At 45.2% G+C, this 18736-nt stretch overlaps 1 protein-coding gene across 8 annotated transcripts in view; it reads right to left on the bottom strand.

Moving 5' to 3' along the window:
• The window catches only part of LOC118514420 (division abnormally delayed protein), a 124962-nt gene that overhangs the window by 31532 nt on the left and 74694 nt on the right, over nucleotides 1–18736 (bottom strand). For all 8 annotated transcript variants that reach the window (XM_036061310.1, XM_036061309.1, XM_036061311.1 and 5 more), the window contains exon 3: nucleotides 2667–2828. In XM_036061310.1, coding sequence (XP_035917203.1) covers nucleotides 2667–2828 — 162 coding nt within the window. The remainder of the gene's footprint in view (nucleotides 1–2666; nucleotides 2829–18736) is intronic.

The raw sequence follows: 18736 nt of genomic DNA, 5'->3' as shown, positions 1-18736 counted from the left end.
AGACCGAGAGGGTTCGATGGGAAAGTTTAAAATTTGCATAAAACCTTCCACCAGGTCCATCAAGCCGGCAGGTTCACCCGCGCCTTCTGCGTGGCGCTGAGCGCCGTGATTGGTGGTCGACAGGGAGCGAGACTTTTCCGTCTAGAAATCGCGCCAGAAAAGAACCGGTAGAGCGTATCGTACCGGTGCATTGTTGCATATACACATGCAGGTACATGCATAAATGCAAGACCATATTCACCTGTGTGCGCCGTGTGCACTGCCATGCAGAGAACCGTGGGAAGAAAAGCTTCGAGCTGCTATCGTCAGGGTTTTTGGCGACGGATAATGTGCGGCAAGTTGCGAGCGATTAAAGAATGGCATCCTAGTGCTGTTGTACTGTAACTCTACCAAATCAGGTAATCTGGTTTAATTCTCACCACATTTACCGTAATCGTTTATGTAATGAATAATTTATATTAAATGTACGAATCGTACCTCGTTCTCCGAGCTAGTTTATTGGGAGATACTAATGCTTCTCACGGACTACACATTTCCGAAAATAAAATAACAATCAATCAAACTAGAGTTAAATTCATTACACGTTTAACCCGTAATGATACGTATTAAATTTAAATACCGCAAAAAACACATATCCATATCATATCGAATTACGCGAGTCGTGTGGCCTGTAAATTGCTCTTCAATTATGTCAAGGGTTGTTGTACTGGTTTTTTGTCCTCATCGCCCATTTATGAATCTGACACTCACCACCAGGGTCCGGTTGCCGCTACCCTTCCAGTATCGGTGGATGTTCAAACAATTGGAGTAATTTTCAAACCCCCTAAACGAATTATACATCAATTCGCGCCGAACACAATGATACCGACACTCAGCAGCACACTTCAGTACAATTGTTATAATTATGCTTGATAGAGCAACAAAAACCAACAAACAACAATCACCGGGTCCCAATACACCAATAAGGTCAAGAGAGTTGGCTGTCTCTGTCCGTTCGCACAACCCACACTCACTGGCTGAAGTGATGTCACGCATAATTATCGCATTAATTGAGGTGTAATTGCTAAGTATTAATCATCACTCGAACCCCTTCGATGCTCGCTGCTCATGCTCGACCTAGCAGCAAGTGCGCCTAGAGGTCTCGATTGGCTCTTGGGCAAACTGGGTGTGTGCTCCAGTCACCCGGTGATGGTAATTTACATCGTCAGCACGATCATCGAGCTATTACTACCGTTAGACATCGATTTATGTTGTTTGCTTTCTTTCGTTGACATAAACATTCGAGCCTGTCGGTAGTGCGCCCGGCCTGAGATGCCTTGAACGTGGACTTGAAGTCAACACTGCTGATGTCACGTCGATGATACATTGCCCTACGGTCGATCGATTGACGAGATGCATAGCAAAAAAAAAAAAACTTCAAGCATAGAATAGTAATCTGCATAAACTGAACCTTCCATGAGACGGAACTGACGGTCGAAGTCAACCACTTTATGGCAGCTTCGGTTCACCGGTTTGGTACGACGTGTGCGTAGTTTCGCTCGTTTAGGCCATCAGGCCACCAACCAGATCTGATCCGGAGTGTGTGTATGCGTGTGCCATCGGAATAAACGGTGGTAAATAAATTACGGCCAAATCCAGCACGAGAAAACCTGCAGCTGCAGTAATTGATCGCATTAATCAATGTCTTCGACCGAGAGGTGTTCTACGGTGACCGAGAGCGAGACAAGCAAGAAGCCATCGGACTCACACCCATGTGACGAGGAAGGAAGGAAGGTGACTCAGGATACTGAGAGTAAGCGGTATAGAGTGTGGGTGATTGCTGCATGTTGTGGCAATAATGCCGGTCGATCCATCGCTCCGTAGACAGCGTCTGCCAATCGGCGTATCGGAACGAGGAACTGGCCAACAATAGCCTCTCGGTGGACTATCATCGAGCGAAAGCTTTGGTTCAATATTCTGGTCTCGTAGCTCTTACTGGAGTTTCTGGTTGTCTCTGGAGAATCCACCAACCACCCGTTTTCTGGCCACCAACATTCACACCTGAAGTGCGCCAGGGGTCCTCCGATCTAGCAGTGTGTTTGATCGATTGGAACGCTCCTTTCCGTGTTGAGCGAAACGAACCAAAGGGGATTAGCGAGCCGGCAAACATTTTCCCCCCTCTGCATTTACATTCGGATCTAATAAATTAAGCACCTTACCTTATACGGTCATACCCGCATATACACGGTGCAGTAGTATAAAGGGATGGGATTTTGCCTTTTTCGCACGTAGGTGGTAGAGCACTGGCAGGCTGCCTGTGGTCTAGTCATAAACCATAAACCCGTTGGCACGATTGATGAGTTATTTTATGGCTGTATCATAGCGATTTGTTAAGCGTTGTACAACACATGGTACATGGGTACCTTTGAGATTAAAAACAAAACAAAACAAACTTCTGGAAATGGTTGGTTGGGATTAAATGAAGAATTCCTGATCAGCTATGTCGCTCAAAATATGAATATCCAAAAAAAAAAAATATATTTGCGATTTTTTCCACAAAATCTAGTATGTCCACTGACAGCTAAAAGACTCAGGTAGTGAGCCTCAAGTACCAGCTCACCTACTAAATTAACCGACAAGAGCTCACTCTCTAATCTTCTCGCCATCAGTTCGCAAAGTACACCTACCTTTGTAGAGATTAGCGGCCGTTTCCCAGTGCCCCCGCTGGCTCCGGATGTGGTGTTTGACTAATCGTTCAAAGTTTTTCGTCGCCTTTGCCTGCAGCTGTCGCTCCGTCTCGGCATCGCAGCAGATACCGCCGCACACCGGGCCTTGGTCGCGTTGGGAACCTAAAACGAGAGAGAGAGAGAACGCAAAAAAGGGATTTCTGTTAGTGCTGGCGCGATCAAAATATGTACAAAAAGCCTCCCCAAAAAAGCTCAAAACTTCACAATCGACATAATTGATGCAATTAATTACCGGGAAAGGCGAATTTAATTACTACCTTTCTTCTCCCGCAACGCGCGACACAAATGTTTGACGATCCGTCATTGCGCTAATTGAAGCGGGAGTGAAATTAGTTCCAGGAATCGAGCTTCTCGCCTAGCAATGTGTCGAGAAGAACTTAAAAGATTCGTCCACAAGCAACCCCCAAGAGATGAGGCGCGTGGCGTGGAGGCGCACAGAGTAAACACGTGGCGAAATCTCAATCCGCTTTGATTTGTTTTCTTTCTGGCTCGGTTGGCACGCTTGCGGTTCGGTGGCGGTTCTTCGGCACGATAAGAAAAGTGGCAACCGCTTTCCCCGTGAGTCAGCGGCGTACCTCATTAGCACGGAAAACACTTTCGCTCAGATTTATTTTTGCCGAAACTCATCCGACGCCACTCTAATCTACCAAAGATGGCTGGGGCTGGTGTTGTTGGTGGCTGCTGCTGCCATGCGGCGTTACGTAAGTAATGGAAAACGCGAACCTCTATTTCACCATCAAACCATCCTGTGGCGCCGGGAAATGGACAGCACAAAAAAAAAAAAACCCCTCCTCGTCGCGCAATAAGCGAACAGGAACAAAGTGAATACGAGAGAGAGAACAAACAAACCGGAGTGCCTCGAGAGTGCACGAGATTCGAGCGCGCCAAAAACCACCTTCCAGAAGAGTGTGCGAATAATGGATATAAAGGCGCGTAGTAGATGGGATCGGCGTCGTCATCATCATCGTCATCATCACCAGCCCCCAGCGACGACTGTTTCCAGAAACTGTGAGTAGTTTTCCCGCTCCACGGGCTCGGGTGTAATGGAGATGTGGGTCTTCCGGTTTTTTGCCTGTGCCTGCTTTACAACACGCGGTATCAAGAATGAGGCAAACGCATGGAATTTTGCGCATGTCCACCGCGATTCATCCTGTGCCCGTTCCAGAAGACTTTTTTTGGGGCCTTTTCCTACAGTCAACCTTTACCTATTTGGCGCATTTTCCATCCGGCGGCTGGTGTTGCGTAAGAGAATTAAATTAGGTTACTTCATGATGCTTTTAGCGCTTCGAAACTGTACCACAAAACAAGTGCAATAGTATTGAATTACACAACTGCTTATCAAATGTATAAGGTGCGCCTCCTAGACACAAACACTCACACACGACCGAGTATGAACCCCTTAGTTTCCTATTCATTAAATTAACTGAAAGCAGCATCCAATCCCACCGTACTTTCTGTGCAGTCGGTGCCGTCGTCAACAAAGGCAGTCTCGAAAGGCGAACGAGTACAAACAATAGCGCACACATAACAATCATAACAACCCGCTATCAACCATCGCACCGAAGCAACCGGGGTTTTGCTGTTCGGGTTTTAAGAGGCTTTAGGGAAAGCTGGCACGCGGTTTTTTTCCAATTTCAGAACGGTAGGTGGCTTTTCTAAAGCCATTCTAAAACTTCAAGCACCACCAAGTTTTCGCTGGGCCACGACGACGACCGTGTAGTGGCTTCATCTAGCCGAACCTTGCCTTGGAGGCAATTTTTTCCCGTACATTTTCTTTCTCACGTTGCGGTGGCGGGGGGAGTTTGCCTGCTCGTTGACTGTGTAAAAGCGCGCCAAGCATGAGTGTCCTTGTTTTGTGTGTGGGTGTGTGTCCAAGTGAGTGTTGTTTGTGAGAATTCTTTTTGGTGCGTGGTTACGTCGACCGTAGCCGTGAAGGTTGTCACTTGTGGTGGATGTATTCCTTTTATTTCTAATTTTCCCCCCAAAATGGAGACAGCAGAGGGGAGAGAGAGAGAGCGACTGGGCGGCGTAATAAAGCCAAGTGGATTTGGAGACTTGCGGTTTATTTGCGAAAGCATTCATGGGTGAGATTATGTAAGTGTTCCGTGTATCCGATAAACACCAGCCGCATTTGGCATAGAATTGTATTTGAGTGAGCAATAGGCAAGAAGTCCCTGAGCTATTTGAGGAACTCAAAATATAAAAACTTATTGTGTAAAATAAAAGCATTTGATGAATTTACACTAAAATATAAAAGACAATAAAAAAGATAACTTGGAACCAATAAAAGAACTAAGATCGTTGTGAATGAGAGAATGAAACTTGAATGGAGAAATAAAGAAAAATAAAACTCAAGCAACAGTTTATTTTTTCCAAGCTTTTCACCACAAGCGACAAGCCGATACGAGACGAACCGAAGCGGCACACCGCTATCAAATCAAAGTGAAATAGAATTCGTGCCTGTCTGTTTTTCTTTGATTTGAGTTCGCCGTTGCGACCGCCGCTTCTAATGTTGCGCTTCATTTGATTCCGATATTTCTACCCATCCGGCAGATGGCCGTAACAGCGGCGGAAATTCGAGTGGCTAACCTTGTGCCGAAGGGCGACGCGCACTGTAATCGTAGAACTTCACGTTCAGCACGTGCAGCACACCATCTGTTTCCTTCCTTCTGGCTGAAAATCTTGGAAAATGGTGGATCGGTGTACTATTTCCGCTGTTCCTTATTTTCCCTTGCGTTTCGTCCGTTTTACTCTACGAATTTTCCATTCATTCATCTGCGAGGATGTGAAGGAAATGGAGGAAAAAGAAAACACAGACACACACACACACACAGAGTGTTCTGGGTTTTCTCCTGAGCTGAGGTACGGAGGATACGAACTTTTCGCTCGTTTCATTTCATCTCGAATGGTTTTCCGGGACCGAGCATTTTCCTGAGGACAGGAAGTTAAGAATCCAACCGAACAGTAGACATGGGAAGGCGACGGGATGTCAGGAAATGGAATTGTCATTTTATTTCACATTGCTCCAATTTCCTGCCATTGTGCGGCCGGGGTACCCTAGGCCCTGCCTGCGCCACCGATATCACCAAACGAGCGTATGTGTGTGAGAGCGCACGGGCGAATCTAATGGCTTTCAACACCAGCACGATACGAACGGGGCCACAAAAGCACATGCGATGATGTTTGCTGTGAATGCCTGGCATTATTGGCCTGGTACAGAATATCTATCTGCTAGAACCACTTACGGAGGAAGAAAAATGAGAAAAGAGAGAGAGAGACAGAGAGAGAGAGCTGATCACCAGGATGAGACAGTGCAAGAGTGAAGGTAATGGTGTGATGCTTTTAATGCACAAGCCACCAGGGAAAATGGTTTAACATATTCATAATGGAAAATTTAATTTTAATTCTCGGTAAAAAAGCTTTCCTCTCTTGGTGCCACCAAAGCGAGATGATGAGCCGGGCAGACAACGCACACAAACCGTTCTTATTGAGTGGGGGGTGTGTGATAGCTTAAAGGAGCTTGTTAGGACTTTGCCCCAAACTCGACCCGAACTCAATTTCCAACCAAATGGGGTGATTGATGGTAGTGAAAGGTTCATCTCTTCTCGGGACGAGAAAACATCTCTAGTAGCGTGCTGTCCGATCGATCGGATGATGCTTTAGCTCGAGAATCTTGGTTTGCTGGGGATGATGGATTGGCAGTTGTGTGAGAGGATTTCAATTAGCTTCGGCTTCGTCTATCGATCACAAAAATTTTCACCACAGCGATGCTGGCCCGACATCCCGGGGATGAATGACCAGGCGCCTCCATGAAAATTGAATGACATGCACAATTTTATTTTATTTCGCAATAAAATATTTAAAAAATGTTTCTAAACAGCATTTAAATTTCGTTTAATTGATTGATTGTCAGACAGATAGCAAGGTCATTTTATAATGAAAAAAATCTATTCTTGTCTTAGATTTTTTTTCATGAGGAAAATGCCATAAATATAGCATTTTCAAAATCCTACTTTCAAAGCACCAGTTCGTGTCCGGTCGGTTCCCTTTTGCGATGGCACCATACGTATTGTGCGCTTTCCCAAATGTGTCACTGTTACGAGCTCCATAAATCATAAATATGCACACCGGAACATGGGCACATTGATACAGCTGTTTGCCTCGCTACATGATGAACTCTCGCCCACAGCTAAGAGCCCAAAACAGTACGATAGGGAGACAGAGAGGGAGACACACACACACAAAACGAAAAGATCATTTTCCAAAATCACAACCAAACACACAGCCCAACCATCTCGGGAGACCCATTTGACCATGAAGCCGATCGAAACGAATTGCGCCATGCCAGTGTGCGGTTGACAGACGCGAAAGGCAGAGACGGTGGTATCTCGTATGACGAAACATGATGTAGTATCCCCCTAGGGAGCAAAACCGTTCCTCTACCCTTCTCTGCCCCACTCCCACTGGGGTGGATCTCCTAGGCCCGGATGTCGGAGCCACCTGCAATGAGCGATGATACGTTGATTAGAATCGAATGTGCATCATACCGGAACCGGTTGCCAAAATGCTTCTTTCTCGCAAAACGCCAATTTCCCTGTGAGGTAAAGGTTGGGGCAGATCTATTGCATGCAATGCTTACAACTCACAACCCACCCTACGAGAGGATAGGAATTGGCAATCGTGTGCATATATTTCCGGCCTAACGACATTCCGTATGACTACCGCATGGCAAAATAGAACACACAGCACGGTCGAAATAGGTCACTGGGAAAAAATATAACGATCGCATTCGGCCGAGTGTTGAGCAGGCAGAGAAAGAAAAAGTCGTATTTGTGACCCACCAGGACACACCGGGTTTTCCCTGGCGGGTGCCATTATAAATTTGGGTTTGTGGTAGGGCTTGTTGTCTTTTTTTTTTCTGCCCTCTCTTGCATCATCTATTTCCTTACACTTATTTTAAGGGGTGTTGGCCGTGACCGAAGAGAAAACGATTTGTTATGGAAAAATGCCGTCGGTTATCGGCCTTGTATTTCACTTCCGCACACACACACACGGGAAAGAACACACAGAGAGTCTCGGTGTGTAGAGAGATAGCACATGGCCTTCGTGGCGCCATAATGGAGTTTGCAATTTGTGCCCGGATGGTGCAAAATCTGTATCGCACCTCGGACAAATCTGGTAGGATTGTTGGAGGTGGAATTAGAAAATCATTTCTGGCTTTTGCTGGACCCTTTTTCTCTGGTCAACGAAAGACCTGGACCAACGCCATAAGACTGTCGGTGTCGGTGTGGATTGAATTTGTACCAGCCAAAGGTCGATCGTTTCCGATTCTGTTTCCGGGAAGAGGTTGGGAAATTCTGGTCCCTCCAATCCACATCCGTTTTGTATTGGCACGCAAGATTGATAGTCCGCCAGAAGAGGTTGGTAATCCCGAAGATAGATTCAGAATTATCTGGCAGCTGTATTAACGCCTAACGTTTCGGGAGTTCGGGCTGCTTTTTTTTTGCGTAAAGTCTCCAGGATGTCCTGAAAAGCTTTATCGATGAAAATGCCTAATCCCGTACGCTGAACCACTCCTCCAGCAAAATCCAGAATCTTCACACCAACTCATTCATCATCATTCCTTTTTTGCCTTCACTCACATCTTCGTGCGACAGCTCAATCTTCTTCTTCGATTTTTTTCCGCACGAAGATTCGCCCTCTCATCTTACTATTCATCCAAAAACACAACACAGGACGCACAAGGACGAGTTGTGAATGAAGCAGAAATATGGTGGGAAATCCTTTCTCAATCCTCCCAAGCCTGTGGTGCTGTGATGCTTGGGGTTTCCAATTCACTGTGAGCTGCCTACAGATTGACGCAGGGATTACTTCGTCGGGTGTATGTGTGTTTCATTCAAAAGGAGATGGATCTTTTTACTTAAACTTTTTCACTCGCTCGCCCGCCTTCTACCAGTCAACTTTTCTTGTCGAACCAACCTTCTGGAGTCAGCCTCTAATGGAGCAGGAAAGTGTTTCAAGCTTGAATTCCGCTCGCTTCAGCAATAAAAAAAGAAGAAAAAGGGGCATCACATTTTGTACCGTAAAATTGGGTGGCCCAAATGGAACGGGGCCAACCCAATTTGCAGTTCTTACCCGTCATCGACGGTTTGCTTTATTTTTAATGGAAATTTTTTGTAAGGCCTCAAGCACGTAAGCTTGATGGCGTACAACTGCTTCATACTTTCGGTGTGCTTTTTTTTTACTTTGTAGTAAGATGAAACATTGGACAATCTTTTTTTCCTATTTGCACCGCAAGCAGGAAAGTGAAGTACCCGAAACGCGATTTTGATTCCGGAAAAATGGTAGCAACTTTTTCCACAAGGCTCACTTTAATAAAATCTCCCCATTTGACCACAACGGTTTGTTTTTATGCGTTTCTTTGCTCCAGCTTATTTTTACTTGTTTTTCGAACTTAAAAGAGGAAGAATATTTTCACGTCGACGGGTGGCTGGTAGCAATATTTCAAGCATGGCTACTTCTGCCCCCAAAACCGGGCATAAACTTTTCCGCAACGCGGCATGTTACCCTCGGCAGCATGTGGCCTTTATTGAAGTGGAAAAAGTTCCACTGATTAAAACGCTTCCCCGGGCATGCCTGCGCTGGCTGAAGTTGTGCATGGTCAAGAAACGGTAGTAGTAAAGGCAGCTATCGAAACTTTGAAGATAGCGTAAAAAGTTGAAATATTTTCATGAAGAACAAAATGTAAATGAAGCTTTAGGCAGGAGCCAAAAAGGCACATTTGATACAGCGTACTCCCAATTCGATTGGTATTCGTCCAATATTCGGGCTGCTCAATGCAAAATCGGTTAAACGAACGAACGGCACTGGAGAAGGCAAATCATCAACCCAAAGCTAATGGAAGCTAACAAGCGTGATTTGATGATGACAATCGGGTTATCAGGAGCGAAGCCAAACCATAGGAAAGCTATGTTTGACATCGAATCTTGGCAGCGATGCATTCGGCAAACCGTCCTTCATTTTAAGCACGGGTGCAGCGAACGGAATGGCGAGGACGCAAAGGAGCTGCTTTTTCATGCAGCCGGTGACAATCGAGACGTTTGTCATCGTCCGTTTTCTGGATCACTTTCCAGCTGAAAGCACTCTGTCAAAGAGAGATGAGGTTTTTTTTCTCTCTCTACTGGTCTAGTTTTCTTTAAATCGTCAGTTTGACTCGACTGGGGTGAGTGAGTGGATGGACGACGACAAAAAAAAAACAGCACTCTATTCAAACGGTGAATGCATTTGAGCTGGAGTTGATGCTTAAACGATGTGAATGATTGTGTAGTTGAGAGTTTGCTTTCATAAGGAAGATGCTGTACGGGTACGTGCGTATCGAGATTTAGATCGAGGATAGCTTATGTCAAAATGAGATTATAAGCAATCTTTTTTGAGGATTTTAGAAGAGGAAAACTAAACCATAATGAGGTACCATAATTAGGTGTTTGGTTGGTAAAAATTTGTTTATGGCTGTATTGTTCTTTAAGAACTATTATTGTAGTATTTTATGAGTTAATATTATAATTCAATTCACTTACAATTTCTTTTAATAATCGCTTTTTATCAGAGATTCCCTTATCAAGGTGATACTACATTGTTCGCGTTGCTATCAAATCTCCAACTCCTTTGCTTAATAGACTATAATTTTGTTTAAAGTCTCATCCAACAAAAGATGTCGCACCATTTGCCCTTTCGGAGGTCGTGGTAGGTATCAAAACTACCGAGCGCACGAAACCTAAATCATACCACTTGCGGTTAACTTTGCAGGCTCGTCCAATTTTCTAAGGAAGCGCACACAGATGAATCCTTTCACGAAGCATTCAAATGATGCTGGGGCATCACGTCTAATGCCTTTGCCGCATGCCACGCAAGGGATGCCACGCAAAGGGACTGATGCACAGGGAAAACACATCACTCCCCGAGCCCTGAGGCTATTTTTAGAAACCCGAGTAGATGGGTAGGGCGGACAAGTGATCCCCGGTCGCTCCACCCGAGGGGTTTAAGTTGCGGTGAACTCACTTGACAGAAAATGGTAATCAAATTATGTGCTTCAAGTGATGCTTTCTAAAACAAATGCGGTGATAGTACGGCGGAGTACAGTTGCAAAAACATTGCCCAACTTTGACTTCATGTGGCGTTGGATGACAGCAGCGCTGCTGCCTGGTGTGCGTAGGTAAGTGGTTTGGAAAATCAACCAAATACACCGGCAGGACGACACAAAACTGCTTTATTGAGCGAAAACCCCAACTTTGGAACTAACGGAAGTTTGGAGGAATGGACTGTGTAATATCGGCTTTCGGCCTGGGGCATTCCGGGCATGTTTTCCGGTCGCTTTGGCTGTACAGCTGTACAATTATTATGATTTCCTGGAAAAGCAGGAAATCTAACATGCGAATTGTGCACCAACAAAGTATGTAATTTCATATAGACAATTGACTCTTGAATGTTTGCAGTAATGGTCTACAAGGGTTTTATCTCTCGCTTGTAACTCTAACGTATGGCAGACGATATAAAATTTGCATCAACATAAAATTACATCCCCAATAAGAATATTTCACACTCAGCGCTAGCAAGAAAACATCCCCCGGTTTACAGCGCGCTAAAAAGGCCATGCATCATAATCTCCGTACTCGAACGTGGAGTCATTTGTCGGACACTAAACGGTTCAAATTTTTCCAACTAAACCAAACGACTCACTTTCTTCCCTTTCTACAGCACATGTCGCCGTAACACTATTTGTAGCCTGTCGGAAGTTACTTCCATCTTTTGCACCACGTTTTTTTTCTTCTTCCTCCGTCTTGCTCTTCTTCGAGTTTATATGCAAGAAAAAGTACAGATCTTCTTTGCTTTGCACCGAAAGGTACATACACAAGTCCAGCCAGTGTGTGCCTCACTAGAAGACGCGTCCTTTTGCTATGTACCGTGCGGGGTACATTCTTCCAGGACTTATGTTGCCACTGCAGCTGTCTCAAAGTAATCTTGCAACATATCTTTGTACGAAACGGTTACATCCAAAGCACTTACATCCGGTGCATTACATACAGTCTGCTGCAGTGGATCGGGACCGTACTTTACTCGCTTCCTTAATGTCATTGGTGTGAAAAATGGTTTACTGTGCGAGTGGGAAATGGAGCCTTTCGTTCATTTTTCTTTTAAGGTGGATTGCTTTGTTGTTGTTTGATTTTGCAAATGCAATCATAAAAAGTGCTTTGAAAGAATTCCTTATATTTTTTCGCAAGGGCAAATTTTCTGCTTTTTTGTACTACATGGTGGTATTAAACATACTAACAATATGACAATATGTGATATTAAACATACTAACAACAATACTGGCTATTCCTGATTGCTTGAAAATGAAAAAAAAAAAATTACACACCAAAACCATCGCATGGAAAGGATTTTCCTATCACATCTCACCAGACTAACCATTTGTCAAGCTATTTATGTCTAACGATTCTTCTACTGCTGACAATTCCTTAATCTCTCGAGCTCCGTTTAACAACAGTCGACACTCTATGAGGTGTACAATAATCCTCAACTTTTTGTTAACATAGTCTAGGTTTCTAACAGTATTCGTTAGAAAGTAATTCCAAATGTGGCTGGCCACAAATTGTTCATACTGAGCAAGATTCGACGAAAATTCACAGCCAACTCACTAGGACATGTAACAAAAAACTGCCTCGCATTACTTTTTTCACCAGCTATGGATTACTGTCCTTCACCACTTGCCAGGGGAAACGACGCTGATACAGAGCTGACTATAATTTATTAAAGCATAAGACTTAAGCCTGTCGCTACAAAATACACACCACCAGACCGGACGACTAGAGTGTCCTCCGCAGGAAGAGAAAAAAAGGATAACCCCCCGGAAAGACCCTCCCTCTATCTCTCCTGGCTGGCACGATGTGTGAGGAATAAAATCGCAAAATATATTAAACAAATGACAGAAAAAGTAGACCATTTCCCACCCATACCACCGAACGCCCGAATCGCACAGGAAGCCAAATGACAAATGGTGCTCCCGCATCAGGGACGGGTGAAAGCAGAACGAAAAGCTTCAGTTCGTGTGTTTTTTTTTTGTCGGTGTTTCTTGAGCAGCAATTTTATGGCTTCTCCGTTACTCACACCCTCCACAGCGTAAAAGGACGATCGGTTGCTTCCTCGAAATGCTGCGAAACTCGATTGTCCCGGAAAAGAATGAGAAGAGAGCTTGGCACAGTACAAAAAACAGACTCCCGGGAGTAAAGCAATCTTACTCGCTATACCGGGTTGTAAGTCTCGGCAAGAGTTCCAGACTGAGACGACGCTGCTCCTGGACCCACTTCTAGCCAGCTTTCGGCACACTCGAGGATGGAAGGCTGGTCGCCGAAGCGCCGAAAACAAAAAAAAAAACGACGCGGAAAGCGGCAAGGATTTATGACGCTTTCATCGTTCCTAGCTGCTGCATTTTCGGTTCCGTTTCCGTTTGGCCGCAGGCGGCAATTGCTACACTCGGTGCGAAGAAGTTAGCGGCAGTATCAGAAGTCATTTAAAAGCGATAACACGGGTACGGGTGGCAAGACAGCGGCAGCATTCCATCTATTTTGCATGGTACTCGCTCGCAATATTCATATACATTAAAGCAAATGGGAAGCGATGGCAGTACGAAAAATGGGAATTGGAGCTGCTGCCGGTGCTGGTTCGCTGTACTGCCGACTTCCGACGGTAGGAGATGTTTAAAAAAAATGCTGATTGCCCTGCCGATGGGTGCTCGTTCAAGTAGCAGCAGGGCTCTTGATTACAGTTTAATGTACTCTTCCTTAAGGATCGTCTACTTTGTCGGAGTTCGGTTGTAGCGCAGACAGAGCTATATCATATAACACTTAGAAGGGACATTTGCGTTATACATAGTCGATGTCTAGCAGTAGTTACCCATCAGGACTTCGTGAGCGTCATATGCTCGCACGTCTTATGTTCCCATGTGTTACCTAGAAGAGGAGAAATAGAAGAAAAAAAGGCATAAGTTAGCGCACTGTCTACCGCGAAGCTTATAATTAAAAGTATAAAACGTCCTATGAGCCATGTTCAAAAACTCCCAAAAACGCCCAGTGCATCGTTAAAAAGTTCATAATCCGTACCGTAAGTCCCAACATCTCCAATCCCACCGACGGGAGCTTTGAAACTAACCGTTAAGGCTTAAGAAACTTCATCAGTGTAAGCTTACTTCTGATGTGGTGCATCTTTTCGGCAATAAATCATTGATCAACGCCGCCTGATAGAACACAACCAACGGAGCGACCAACGCAACATACGCCAGCATGGAACGAAACTTTGTACACGAACTACAGTCCGTACACGAACCCAACACATTGCCTGCGAAGCAAAAGCTGCACCGGTGGTGATGCTGTAGCCTAACAACCGGCAGCTCTTACCTAAAAGCAACAGATTAATACCGACTCGACTAGGTTGGTTTCGCACAGGAGCGTATCAATGTATTTTAAAGGCGAGCGTAGAGGCATTAGTAGACAATCCGCTTTTCTCCATTCGGTGTACCGAGAACGAAGACGTGAATGGAGGCAGCAGCCTAATACTCTCCCCAACCGTGCCGAATCGAGCCAGACGCGTAAGTCAGCCCCGAGAATGAAGTTAATTATTTTGATGCACTCCACACCCGTACGGAGACACCCGGAACGGACGGGTAGCTTGGCGCCGTTACGGGCGGGTCTTATCCAAGGTGCCGGTACTTGTCATCATGTCACCGGCGCGAAGTATTATGCGGCCTTAGAGCAGCTCGCTTTAACTGTACGAGCCAATAAAGATGGCGGCGAGGAAATTGGTATTGAAATGGGAGGGCTTTGGGGAACTTCCACACACACACACACACACCTTCTTCCCACCGCTGGGAGAAGTTCTCCGATGCACCGGTAGTGATAAAGCTCGATGACATGCTGTTACAACAAGGGCAATTATCTTCAATCTACTCGTCAAATTGAAAATTGATGTGGCGTGAAGCTTATCGCGGTCCCGGGCACTGCTGGAGCGCTCAACAACAAGTGAGCAAACATTTGACCGGGGGTTCTTGGTAGCGTGAAGTGGTATAGAATTTTGTTATAACATTCTAGAACTTAGAGAGGTAAATAATAACTTAAAGTTCTTCTAGTGTTACCTACTTCGATAAAATGCGATGTTAGTATCTTCAATCATTGGAATCGGATTTTGAAAGTTTGGAGATCTCAAGAGTTACTCTTGAGGTCACTGCACTGGTTGCTGACGAATATCCAAATTTAGGCCAACGATAATCAGTCTTCCCACAGTGTATCTCTGTGGAACGCATGTTTCTCTCTCTCTCTCTCTCTCTCTCTCTCTATACATGAATATCCAGCTGATGCAAACTGTGCCCAGGAATTGCAATCGTCGTCGCGAACGCAGCAAACCTGTGCCTTAAGGCGAACATTGAAAATTGATAGCATTCTGGCCGTGTACCGGCATATTTCGCCCATTAGCTGGATTCGTATTCCAAGCGACAGATGGGAACGAAACCGCGACGGTGCATCTTCTTCCAGCCGACAGAAGCGGTATGCACAGAACTGCAACGACACCATGTGGCGGTGTGGCGGTGACGGTCGCGTTCCTGCCGAAGGCTCCATTTCAACCGCACCGTGCTACATCCACACGGCAGCTTTAGCATAATCGCGTCCGTAAGAAGATAGCGCAAAGCTTGTGGTTTTGTCTTTCTTTTTACCCAATGCACCGAGTGTGTGTGTGTGTGTGTGTAAGCATGTTTGCGCTGGCTATTTATTTGCGGTAAACGCAATTCTCCCTGGTGGCCGGACGTGCACGCAGAGGCACGCATTAATACTGTTTTTCGTTTGTGAAACGCTAAAACCAACTAGACTGCAGCGCCAACGCGCGCTGTGACAAAGCATGGGAAAGAAATCCTTTCAGCACCACTCCTTTTCAACCTGGTTCCGACCAAAAAACCAGCGAGAACGACAGAGAGAAGAAAATGGCTGGCGGGCCTTCATTGCCGTTATGACACGGCGTATGAAGTGTTTGTGCATATACATGAAAGAGGTTTCATACTCTGTTGTGGCTGTACTGCAACGAGAACACCCGTGGGCGAAATGCAACTTTAAAGAAGGACACAGGATGGTCTGACAGAAGCGGCAAAGAGACCTGGACCACGCTTAACCACACAATCCACAGCGGTTTTGCTGGATATCTCGGGACTCTGGAGCACTTCAACAGAGGTTTTTATTGTTGTTGAAGTTCTTAAGGCTTTAGATTTCATGCAGAAGTTAAAGCCAATATCTCTTGCGTTCGTCTGAAAAATTCTTCAATAGTACAACAGTTGTATGTAGCTTTTTGAAATAAATTAATAAAATTATAGCTCGCTCGTACAGGTTCCTTCCAGCCGTAAGGTCGTACGGAGGAGATAATGAACATGTTACGATCAGCAGAAGGACAGACCTACTTAAAAACGACTCAATTAATCCCATTCCCACCAATGTAAGCAGGCACCATACCATTTCGCAATAAATCACTTTCCCATCGCAATTAGAATTAATTGCTCGCCCCTAGTACTCTACCCCAGAAACGCACAAGGAGTGAATTAATTAAATTGATCCTTTCGATCAGCAAAATTAAACCATAATGCTCCATATTCTATCCCGTTTCCCCTTTTGTTGTTCCACTGACCACTGAAAAAACGAAAAGAGCTGCCCAAAAAAGGAGTCCAAATTATTACACTTTACATTGATCGATTACTCTGAACCGCCTTGGCAGTGAGAGAGAGAGAACGAGAGAACAGTGACAGCAGCACGCAAAAGGCTGATCCCATCACACGTTTACGGCGAGAATTCGGCAGGAACAAGGTAAGCAAACAACAGTAAATAACAGTGCCTTCCATAAATGGGCACCCAGAGGTTACTGGCTCGAGGGCTCTTCGAGACGGCAGAAAAAAAAGCAAGACTTCGCAAGGCTCTGCTGTTGGGTCGCGCGATGACGATGGTCGTTAATTTACGTATCGCAACACGTGTTGTACTCTCTCCAGTGGCTCTTGATATAATTTTGTTGTTGTTTGGTGCTGTTGCGTGTGGTTGTTGTTCCCCGTTTCATTCGCACCCTGGCAATGCGGACACCTTCGCCCTTCGATTCGGCGAAGCCTTTGGGGCGTATATTAGCGCTCTTTATTTTGCTAAATTTCTCTTCCATTTTTCCCTTTTTTTTGCATTTTGAGTTGCCCGCGTTACCAACGTGCCACCCTGAAGAGGTTAACCTCTTGAACTCCTGTCCTCTCTTCCGAGATCCTTCCCTCCCCTCGTGGTTTCGACTACCCTCCTGGCTACGTAATCGTGTTCCACATTGCAACACTTCGGATTTCGGTCGACGAACGGAACGGTCCGGGTTGGTGAATGCCGCCCGAACGAACGAAGTGGTTGCGGCAGCATACAAAAACTAACAAATGTTTCTTTGACGTTGATTTCGAGGCTCAAGGGATGCGTTTGAACCGTTGGCAGGGTGTTAGATGATGCATTTACGTTGCCTGCAGTACAATCGCGCGCTAGGCTAAACAGTTTGCCGTCTGGAACACCACCGAAAGGCCTTCGATTCGAACACCTGGAGCGTTGCTATAGCGGGACGATCTGTGTTGGGAGGTATCCTAAAGGAGCTCTTTGAACCCCCCCGCTTTCGGTTCGGCTATTTCTTCTGACGTGTACGCGTCAGCCTTCTGAAGTCTGCAGGTTTGTCTGGTTGTGTTGGCCACGTGTTATCCCGCGTTTCGGATTTTGCACGCTGACCCCTTTTGCCTCGATGAGCCGCGAGAGGCTTTCTTTCGTTTTGTTTGCATCGGGGGCAAAAACAAAAACCAACAACATGTGCACGCATGTTCCACTTCTTCCAGAAGGAGGAACCAACACACACATGAAAGGAGCTCGCATGCCAAACAGGGGGAAAAAAACTATGTCGATCGGTTTGGCACAAAAGTATGGTTTTTTTTTGTTTTGTTGGTGATTTGTTTCCTTTTGCTTGATTTTGCATGTGCGCCTTTGCTTTACTTATTGTTCTGGCTGCAATTTGTATGCAGATTGGATACAACAAAATGGGGGAAATAAATACACAGTGTGCAGGGTTGCGATTTATAGACGCGCGTGTACATTTGAAAACGCACCGTGCGCAAAATTGCCAATAAAGAGGTATTTTTTGTTGGGGTGAAGGTGTTTTTCCCGATGAGTGATTTCGTTAGGTTTTTTGGCATTGTGACAGCATTTAAAAATGTGATTGAGGCACTGAGTGAGTTGCAATTAGTTTGATTTTATGGCATTGACATTTTGTTTTTAAGATAAATTTTTGCTTCATTTAAGCACAAGATGGGATTAAACTTTTGAGGGATTAATTTGGAAGATTAGCGGACCGTTACGGCTAATGCCCATATTTGTTTATCAAGGCTGACACAGACAATCTTCCGACAAAAAAAAGCCAATCGAACCGAATATGAATATTGAGTAAATAGATCATGTACCGCCACGATGCTCAGCCACAGGAAGATAGTAACATCCCCTGCCAATGAGCAGCCTCCAATCCTTCTCAGCTCCCCCATAATCATTATGCAAATATATCTCAAGCATCAATCAAACAGCCCAGCAAAGCGCCCTAATTAAACATTACCAGCAAGCGCTAATTAAATGCTGTTTAACTTGATGTCCTTATCGAAGCAGTGTGTACACACCATCGCGCATCGCCATCTTTTCCTTTCCCAGAGCTGAGCTCTCGGCGCGCTCAGCTTCTTTCCCTGCCCTTTACAAATATCTTAAGTGAAGATGTCTCGAGCGATAGTCAGCAAAACGCCAAGAGAAAAATGTCAACGAGAGTGATGATGGGCAGCTTAACGGTCGCAGACACCAGAACCAAGCAACAAGATGGCGCTAGATCGGAACCCAGACATACTACTATAGACGCACGCGACATGAAATTCGCATTTATGCGTTTCA

Source organism: Anopheles stephensi, chromosome 3 (assembly GCF_013141755.1).
Source record: "Anopheles stephensi strain Indian chromosome 3, UCI_ANSTEP_V1.0, whole genome shotgun sequence".
In the NCBI taxonomy this organism is placed as follows: domain Eukaryota; kingdom Metazoa; phylum Arthropoda; class Insecta; order Diptera; family Culicidae; genus Anopheles; species Anopheles stephensi.
Note: the sequence above shows the minus strand (reverse complement) of the source record. Positions and strands in the feature narration are given on the sequence as shown.